The sequence below is a fragment of the Grammomys surdaster genome, unplaced genomic scaffold (assembly GCF_004785775.1).
Source record: "Grammomys surdaster isolate TR1022 unplaced genomic scaffold, NIH_TR_1.0 166, whole genome shotgun sequence".
Classification (NCBI taxonomy): domain Eukaryota; kingdom Metazoa; phylum Chordata; class Mammalia; order Rodentia; family Muridae; genus Grammomys; species Grammomys surdaster.
Window position 1 is genome coordinate 131,328 of NW_021604614.1, and position 9,889 is coordinate 141,216.

At 48.9% G+C, this 9,889-nt stretch overlaps 2 protein-coding genes across 2 annotated transcripts in view; both read right to left on the bottom strand.

Moving 5' to 3' along the window:
* Window positions 1-1,651: 1,651 nt before the first annotated feature.
* Mogat3 (monoacylglycerol O-acyltransferase 3) lies at window positions 1,652-5,856 on the bottom strand. Its single transcript, XM_028765930.1, is given in 8 exon segments — window positions 1,652-1,802; window positions 1,884-1,957; window positions 1,959-2,097; window positions 4,245-4,287; window positions 4,290-4,408; window positions 5,012-5,113; window positions 5,115-5,218; window positions 5,806-5,856. Coding segments are annotated over 8 exon segments (783 nt in total).
* Window positions 5,857-7,223: 1,367 nt separating this feature from the next.
* The window catches only part of LOC114619974 (2-acylglycerol O-acyltransferase 2-A-like), a 3,382-nt gene continuing 716 nt past the window's right edge, over window positions 7,224-9,889 (bottom strand). The window contains exons 2-5 of the mRNA XM_028765931.1: window positions 8,186-8,391; window positions 7,888-8,061; window positions 7,569-7,753; window positions 7,224-7,378 (exon numbers count right to left, since the gene is read on the bottom strand). Of these exons, the coding sequence (XP_028621764.1) occupies window positions 7,224-7,378; window positions 7,569-7,753; window positions 7,888-8,061; window positions 8,186-8,391 (720 nt within the window). The remainder of the gene's footprint in view (window positions 7,379-7,568; window positions 7,754-7,887; window positions 8,062-8,185; window positions 8,392-9,889) is intronic.

A 9,889-nucleotide genomic window follows, 5' to 3' on the forward strand; every position in this document is an offset into this window, starting at 1 on the left:
CACACTAATCTATGTGTTTGGAGATAGAAATAGAGAGGGCAGTTTGATAGTGTGTCCCTTTGGTAATGTGACAGTAGCAGGTTTACCCTTGGGGTCTACAAGCTCCCCCCAAACTATTGGTTCTTGGCCAAATTTCCTAGTACTGGGGCATGTGTTGTCTCCTGTTTTGGTAAGGACAAAGACTGAAAATCTTTGTGCACGAGTGATGTGCAGGAGTATTTGTGTGAATGTGGCTGCATGCAGACATAGGTACTGACTGCCCCGCCCCCACGTGTGAGAGGGATCTCTTGTTCACCATTTCATATATGGGGGTAGGTGGCCTGTGAACTTCTGTGGAGTCTCCTGTTTCCACCTGCCATCTTGCTGTTGGATCCATGATCTTCCTGCCTCAGCCTTCCAAGTGCAGGAAACATAGGCATGCGTATCAGTGAGGCTAGAGCCTGAGTTCAGCTTTTGCTCATGGTGTTCCAGTATCCACCCTCCCTTCTCAGTCTTCTTAAATCCTGTTTACCCTTCAAAGCTACCCTTCCACAGGGGCCCCTCCTCAACTCTGTTCTGGAGCCCACCAGTTCTTATTTGTTGGTTTGCTTTGGTTTTTTGAGACAGGATTTCACTGTGTAGCCCTGGCTATCCTGGAACTCATTCTGAGGACCAAGCTGGGCTTGAACTCACAGAGGTCTGCCTGCCTCTGCCTCCCAAGTGCTGGGATTAAAAGGCTTCAGGAGCCTGCCAGTTTTTAGCTCAGCCTCTGATCTTGTTTGAGAGAGAGAAGGATACCAGCAAGGATTACAGCACTCAGGGAGCCAGGAGGCAGGTGGAACTCTGTGAGTTTGAGGTCAGCTTGTCTACATAGTGGGCTCCAGGCCAGCTAGAGTTATGCAATGAGACCCTGTCTCAAAGAGAGGGCTGGGCGAGGATCTTAATGCTTGCTATGGGAGGATGAGGCTTTTTTTTTTTTCCAATTGTGTAGCCGCTGGTGAGGTGCCTAGAATTATTCAGTAAACAATTCTAATGAAACTCACTAGGTCCCCAAAACAAGGAAAACAAACAAATAAAAAGACATGAAAATAGAAGACAGACAGGTTGGAAAGAGGAAGGGAGAGGGGAAAAGAGAAGGCCCTGGGTGTATGGTCAAAATGCATTGTATACGTATATAAAAGTGTCATGGTAAAACCCAGTAATCTTTCAGATTTATTTATTTTATGTGAGTGAGTGTCTTGCCTGTATGAATGTGTGTGCACCTTGTGCAGGCCTGGTGCCTGTGGATGTCAGAAGAGGGCAATGGATCTCAAGGAACTAGAGTTAAGGTGGTTGTGAGCCTCCATCCAACCCCGGTCCCCGGGAAGAGCAGCAAGTGCTCCTCACTGAGCCGTTTCTGCAGCCCTATGAAATCCACTATTGTGTATAATTAACATATGTTAATAAAAACTTAAGTGAATACAGTAGTGACTTATCCAAGGTCAAGAAACAGCCAAGACTCACTGGGAAGAGATTCAAGGTCAGGAGAGAGACCCAGACGAAGGTGGCCATTCTGTAGCACCTTGGCATAGGGATGGTAGTCTGGAGATGTTTGCCTGCAGAATTAGCATTTATGAAAGACTGAATCATGACATAGTGGACATCCCCAGGCCCAGGTCTCAGGGTCTTAGGTCTAGAGGAAGATGAGGAGGGCAGAAGTAGACACTCTGGTCTCCTTGTGGGCTTTGAACAGTTGCTCCAGAAACTTGACGTAGAGTTGGTGATAAAGACCCACTTGGGCTTCTGTGAGTTTGAGGCATGGGGGCACACAGATGGGGTGGCTACTGCAGGGTGGGAGGATGTAGGTACATAAGAGAGTTCTCTTGTTGCAAATGAAACTGATGGTGGCTCTCTTCTCCAGAGACACCTATTCACTTACAATAGTGATGGGCAGGGCAAATGGTACCAGACACCAGGAACTGGCTGAGAAGAGACTGTGGGTCCCAGAAGATACAAGGGGAAAATCACGTGAGTCTCTTGCAGGCAACTTGGCATTGATGCTGCCAGGAGTTTTAGGCAAAAGACTTGAATCTGTAAATATTATTCTCCCCAGTGGAGTACACAGGCAAGAGGGAGGCCCTGGGAAGGGTGTTGAGGGGTAAGAGAGGCTTGCTGTAGTTGGTATGTGTGTCTCCTCCTGCCTTAGCCTCCTAGGATGCTGGGATCCAGGACTGTCTCACCACACCTGGCTTTGCTTTGAGATAGGGATGAAGGTCTGGTGATACTGCCCAGATAATGAAGTGCTTATATGAAATTCTGAAGACTTGATTTTTGATTCCTAGAATCTATGTTTAAACATGCTGGGGGCAGGGGATGGAGAGACCTAGATCCAACTCTCAACTCCCACATGGCATCTTTCAACTGTCTTTAAGTTCCAGCATCCAATGGCTTTTTCTGGCCTCTTTGGATACTGCACACACATGATACATGGACATGCATGTTCCAGGATATTTGAACACATTGTGACCCTGGAGATTGCGTTGTTTACTGAAAAAGGCCTGTTTCTAGTTCTGGTGTGGTTCACCCTTAGCACATAACTTTAATCCCTCTGGCTGGAATACAGACTTAGGCTTAGTACACACTTTTAATCCTAAACAATGAAAGTAAAGTTTGTGCAAGGAAGCACCCATGTTTGAAAGTGATGTCTAATTGAGTGGCAGACAAAGTGATGAATCAGAGAAAGATTTGACAGACTAGGATATGCTCAATTCTCATGAGAAGACAGAAGAAAAGGAAGCTATTTAAGAGGGCAGCACAGAGAGAAAGAAAAGGAGAGGAGACAGTTTTACCAGGACAGTTGTACAGAGACTGGTTGCAGAGAGAGAACAAACTAGACACAAGTAAAGACAGAACTAGACAGAGAATGAGAAGCAGCCAGAAGACTAGACCAGATTGCCAGAGTTAGTTTGAGGCCAAGCTAAACGTCAGAGGCCAAGAGAGAGGCCAGATTCAATCAGTGTAAAGAGGAGAGTTGAGCCAGGACAGCTGAGTTGACCAGCCAGGCAGAACTAGAAAGGGGTGAGCTATTTCAACAGTAAGTCTCAGGGGCTGAAAACATTCTGGACCTAGATAAGGTTGAACAGAGGCTAGAAGTTTCCAGGACTAGGCCTAGGTTAGCAAATGGAGGCAGTAAGCCTGGAAGATAATAGAAGAATAAAAGATAGCCGGGTGGTGGTGTTGCACGCCTTTAATCCCAGCACTTGGGAGGCAGAGGCAGGTGGATTTCTGAGTTCGAGGCCAGCCTGGTCTACAGAGTGAGTTCCAGGACAGCCAGGGCTACACAGAGAAACCTCGTCTCGGAAAAACCAAAAAAAAAAAAAAAAAAAGTTAAAAAAAGAAGAAGAATAAAAGATACATTTGTACATGCATGCAGGGAAAACACACATGAACATAAAAATAAAAAGAAATTTTTAAAAAATCTAGGTGTGGGGCTGGAGAGATGGCTTGGAAGTTAAGAGTACTTGCTGCTTTTACAGAGGACCAGAAACACCTATGTTGAATGGCTCACAGATACCTGTAACTTTAGACAGGGGATCTGATGCCTTCTCATGGCCTCTAACACACACACACACACACACACACACACACACACACACACATGAGGGTGTTCTGAGTCCCAGTGAAAGGAGGTCTAGCCGTTTATACTGAGACCCTATCTCACTTCTCACTCAAGCTGGGAATATTACTGGGCACAGAGAAGGAAACTCAAGAGTCACAAGAACCTGTAAGTAGAGGGTATGGGCTTGGATGTCAAGGAATAAGAAAAACACAGAGTATCACACAGAACTAATGGAGCCCTTTAGAGGCTAGCTGAATTACTGAACTGCATCCCTCTAGACACTAGGGGTTTGTGGGCTGGGGCTATAATTCATGTGTGTGTGTGTGTGTGTGTGTGTGTGTGTGTGTGTATGCTCTGTTGTATAACATATATATGATATATATGTAAATATACATCTAAATGATACACACACACACACACACACATATATGAGAGATATCTATATCTTTCAGGTAGAATACTCAACTAGCATGCATAAAGCCCTGGGTTTTATCCCTAACACTGTATACTTGATGGTGCATACTTGTACTCAAGAGGTAGAGGCAGGAGAATCAGTAGCTCTGAGACATTCTTAGCTACATAGTGAGTTTGAGGCTAGCCTGGGCTACAGGAGACTCTGTTACAAAGCAAAACACCTAATCTGAAAAGAATCTTCAGCCCGGCTCACTCATGCCTTAGCGCTAGGAGCACAAAGCCCTTTGTGCGATCCAGTGCTCCCTTAGAACTGCATACAGGGTTTCCTGCCCACCCCTAATCAGGATGGTCACAGCCTGGCCAAGCTGGGGCTGGGACACAATGAACTCCAGACTCTGGTGATTCACAAGACACAGCCTTGGGGATAAAAGAAGGGTGCTGTCACCACTCTTTCCTCAGCCCTTCCACCCCCACTCTTTAGTACAGAAAGAGCAAGCCTCATGTCCTGATCTAAGTCCTTCATTCTCTGCTTCTTATAAAGCACACCTGGTGTTCCCTTCTGACTGGAACCGATGCTCATGCCAACTTTCTTGCCTAGGTAGGGAGTCTTCTGTGGAAGGATCTTGTTAATTATGGGGGTGGGGGGAGTGCCCTATGATTCGTGGGTACTCCCAATTTCCATCTCTGTGTTTACTCTGATTAAAAGCAACTTAGGGAAGGGAAGGATTTGTTTCAGCTTGTAGGCTGCAGCCTATCACTGTAGGAAATCAGTGCAGGAACTAAAGCAGGAATTTACAGCAGAAACCGCAGAGGAATGTTCCTTACTTGTAGACTCATGCTTAGTTAGCTTTCTTATACAGGCCTAGGGAATGTAGCTGCCCACAGTGGGCTGGGCCTCCCTACATAAATTAACAATCAAGACAGTCTTCCACAGAACCACGGGCCAATCTGATCTGGGAAATCTCTCAATTGAGAGTCCCTTCTCAAATGGCTTTAGGCTGTGCCTCGTTGACACAAGACTCACCACTGAACATGAGATATTCTCTATAGATAGGAAGATAGACAAGTCCAGCCAACATGGCTACCCAAGGCCTAAGCCCGGGAAAGAGCTGGGAGAAGGCCTGCTATCAGTGGAAAATTACAAAAGATTCCTGTGCTCATGACCTCATGAGGGTGGGCCCCAAGCATGTAGCTCCCCTCAGCAAGCAGCTCTTTGGTTTTCAGTAGCTTTGAGGTATTTGGAAGACATCAGAAGGAACAGGCACAGAATGCAAGATGAAGGCCAGGTGAGATGGTTCGGCTTGTAGAGGAGGTTGTTACCAAGCTTGACAACCCAAGTTCAACCCCTGGGACTCAAGTGACAGAAGGAGAAAAACCGACTCTGACCGCTACATGCATGTAAACTTTAAAAAATTTTAATTTAAAAGTAAATTAAAAAATAAGAATATAAGATAACTGCTGGAAAGGTGTGTCCTTTACCTCACCAAAGTTCAAAGTTCAAGGTCTTAAGACGGGACTCGGGGTTCAGGAGTTCACTCTTGCATATCACCCCATCTCTGAGCTCAGGGATCCAATACAGGCTCCAGAATGGAGGAAGGTGAGTGGGTGGCAGAGAAGAAGGAGACTCTTTCAAGAGTTTAAACTGCGGGCGGTGGTGGCGCACGCCTTTAATCCCAGCACTTGGGAGGCAGAGGCAGGCAGATTTCTCAGTTCGAGGCCAGCCTGGTCTACAGAGTGAGTTCCAGGACAGCCAGGGCTACACAGAGAAACCCTGTCTCGAAAAACCAAAAAAAAAAAGACTTTAAACTGGTTACCTTGACAGGGAAGTAATCTGGTGTTTCCAAATTCTCTACATTCTCATCCATCCTCAGTGCCTTCCGCCTGCACACAGAGAGATGGGGCAGGGATGAAAGTGTTCCCAGGGAAAACCATGTCTTCTGGACTCAGGCAGATGGCTCAGCGGTCAAGCATTTGCCAGGCAATTGTAGGAGCGGAGTTCAGATCCCCAAAACTCATGTAACTGCCAGGTGGGCATGGAAGCCTCCTGAAATTCCAAGCTCATAAGATGGAGAGAGAATCCCCAGAGCAAACTGGCTGGCAGGAAGAGCCATATCAGTGTGCTCTGGGTTTGGTTGAGAGAGCCTGTTTCAGTGAGTAAGATGGAAGAGTGCAGGGATCAACCTCAGGTCTCCACAAGCAACATGTGTGCACATGCGCACACACGTGAGCCCACACACCTGTACCCACACACATTTCGAAACAAAAAGCTGCATTGCATGTGTGTGCACAAACACAGACTATGAAGAATCATCTCTAGTGAAGGGTGAAGAAAGGGCATGGCTGAAAGTGAAAAACACATGGTTTTTGTCATGCAGTCAGTCAATACAATTGGCTTTCTCCACTCCACCCATGCCAAACAGCCTCACAGTCTCCTCTGGCCCTTTCCTGGTGCCTGGAACCCACAAGGGTCATAGGTTAGCCATATGTCTTCTAATTCCCCTTTCCTAGGCCCTTTGTCTCTGAGCCCCCATGCCTGCCCCACCCCCACACCTTTCCTGTCATCTTACCCACGAAGAGAAAAGTGAGCATGTATCAGTAGCAGGTGCCTATCACTTTAAGTTGTTGCTTCTGAGGTGTTTTCACAGTGAGAGAGAAGAGAGAGGATATGGGAAAATCCATCCTAATGGCTCCCATTGGGTCACCAGGACTCCAGGACCCAGGAGACAGAGGGTGAAGGTTTGGGGACAGGACCTTCCAAGGAGCAGTTCACTTCTGAGGTGATCAGATGTTAAACCTGGAGACCCAGAACTTTCTTTGAACTTCCTTGGTCAAGGAGTTTGAGCAGGTTACTGGGAGGATCTTGGAGTTGGGAAAGAGAGACTATCAAAAAGGGACAGTGCTCTCCTCCCTGGTGACTGAGGCACTAAGGGAGCAAAGCAGCTGGCTAGCCTGCCCACTGGCCACAGTCTCAGGCAACTGTGGGGACCTGAGCCAGAGATCTCTAAGATACAGGCCAGGCAGGGCAAGAGGACCCTGACTCACAGGCAAGCGCTTGCAATGGAATCTGTTTGTAGGTTCCTGGGAGTGGTCCTCGCTATCAGAATCATTCAGGACAATGGGGCTCCGCCCCAAACACACAAAAAACCACTTCTTGTCTGTTCCTACCTTTAATCATCTCTCCAATCCCCTGAAGTCTCTCGGGAAGGCCAGAACACAGGGGACATGGAAACGCCTAGATCAGGACAAGGTGTTGATCAGCAGGGACCCCGTAGCACATCTTGTGTTCCTCAAACAGCTGTGTGAGACACTCTACATATAACTCGTGCAACTGGTCCACCTGTTCCTGGCTGGGCCTTGGGCTTCGCTGCACTGGAATCGGGGCACCCAGTGTGGAAGGAACATGAAGGGAGAAGACCGATTGTTGAGATATCCCATTAACCGGGGATCTGCCTGGACAGAGTTCGAGGCCAGCTTGGGGTATGAGTGCCAGGCGTGTGAACCAGAGAGCTGGGATGTTGGACTTTACGGGAACAGTTCTCCCAGCTGGGAGATGATGGGAGAGAGACACATAACTCACCGACAGTGTGGATGGGCACACGGAAGGGTATCAGGAGATCCAGGCGACCATGGAAGAGAGCCAGGGCCACACTCAGTAGTGTCTGAAGTGCCTCTTGCACCCTCCGTACCCAGAAGCCTGGGGGGTTGGGAAACTGCTGGAAGAGGTCATTCTCTCCAAAGGAGAAGACAGGCACAAGAGAGGCCCTGGAGGAGCAGGAGCAGACACTTCAGGCTGACAGGGGCCTGAAGATAAACGGGTTCCACATTCCTCTCGTGCAGGGCAGCTCAGGTGGATATGCCCCTGCCGCCGCCGCCACCACCACCCGCCCACTCCTCACCCATGTTCCAGTGATAATTTAATGAATCCTTTCTGATTCCAGAGCTGTAAACTCACTGTTCCAGGTTTTGCCTCCAAAACCTCCAGGGGACCTCCCACAGCCAGGATGATCACCCGGCCACCCTCAGCGTGGGGCAAGAGATAAGAAGCGCTAGCCTTGTCAGAGGAGACTAAACTGAGGTGGGAAGGACAAAGGCGAGGGTGCGTGGACACCACCAAGACAGAGGTAAACACAGGAGCTCCCCAACCCCACCCCAGGAGAAGAGGTGACATCAGTGCCCCAGATCTTGAGAAGGGGCTTCCTGGTCATAATGTAACCTTGGAAGAGAGGCATTTGGAACCAACACGGCAGCATGAGTACGTGTGGCTTGAGACCTGGAAAGAGTCGGGAGAAGCCTGTGGCCTCTGTACAGAAGTTGCCAAAGGCCCCAACAACCAGGACCCTGTGAGGATGAAATCCAAAAAGGTAGTTTTGAGATGGATCCAACTCGGCCGCTTTAACCAGCTAGAGAGCAGAGTGAGAAACGGCCTTGGAGGTAGGAGAGGGATGGCCACACTTTGAAGCCCCACCCATCCATCAACCCAGCGTACCTTCTGGGGCCCTCACCGTGATGGAAAAAGTAGTCTCGGAAATACCTCCAGACTGTCCAGTTGCAGACCCAGGCAGACCGGCGGGCCCCCCCCCCCCCCATCCTCGGTGTGTATCTGTCTCCGTAGAGCCAAAGTACGTAGAGGACCACAAGGGTTCAAGCCCGGCCTAGGGAGGCTAGAATCAATGTCGCCAGGCACAGCAGGGCTGGAAGACAAAATGGACAGGGCGCTAAGACCCAGGTATTCAGGGATGGCAGAATAGCTCAGCAGGTAAAGGTGCATGCTGCCAAGCCTGAGGACCTGAGTTCTATCCCCCAGTCCCATATAGTGAAAGGAGAGCCCAGGCGGCTCTGTTCTGCACACATTTGCTGCAATGTGAACATGCCCAACAAATAAATACATGCAATACAAATTTTTTTTAAAAGAACCCGAATGTGTAACCCTTCTGCCCCCCAACACCCCCCCCAAGCCCTATGGGATTTAAGCCCTAGACTCCATTTAGGACCCCAGAAATTCCTATTCTACCTCATTAGGATCATGGGGAGCAGAGCACCAACAGCCAGGTCTGTCAGGGTCCAGGGGTTTGGGGACTCACCAAGTCCCAAGAAGGAAAAGACCCACTGAAGCAGGGCAAGCACTTGAAGACCCAGGTGCAGGGGGCCGGAGGGGGCCTCCATGCTTTACAGGGAAGCTGCACAGTGGCAACCCACAGCCTAAGTACACACACCCCTTAACTCAACCCTCTGACTTTGACCCCTGAGCCTAGGCCCACCCCCACCTCTGCCCCCCCCACACACACACACGTTGAGCCACATGGACAGTGAGCTGTGAGCCGGAGAAAGGCAAAGCTATCCCTCCCTGAGCTTGCAGGAGCCCAACCAATACTACAAAGTGGGAAGGACCTGGGATGTAGCCAGGAGCCTAGGGCGAAGTTTCTGAATTCCATAGGTAGAGAGATCTGAGATGTACTGTGATGGCCCCATGGCCTTTACAAGAACAAGCCTGAAAACCCCATAGTCACTGTCTGGGTCTAGTTAAGGTCAAATTCCCCAGGCTGTAAGCATCAAGAGAAAATTGTGGCATCTCGGGTAGATTCTAGTGCCCAGCTGTTGGAACATACTATACTCTGTCTTCAGGCACAACGAACAATCTTACAATCCTGAAATCAGAGCAGCTGGGATGGTACACATTGGACCTACACACAATGTGGCTAAATAGAAAGTGGGGTGAGCCGGGCAGTGGTGGCACACGCCTTTAATCCCAGCACTTGGGAGGCAGAGGCAGGCGGATTTCTGAGTTCGAGGCCAGCCTGGTCTACAGAGTGAGTTCCAGGACAGCCCGGGCTATAAGAGAAACCCTGTCTCGAAGAAAGAAAGAAAGAAAGAAAGAAAGAAAGAAAGAAAGAAAGAAAG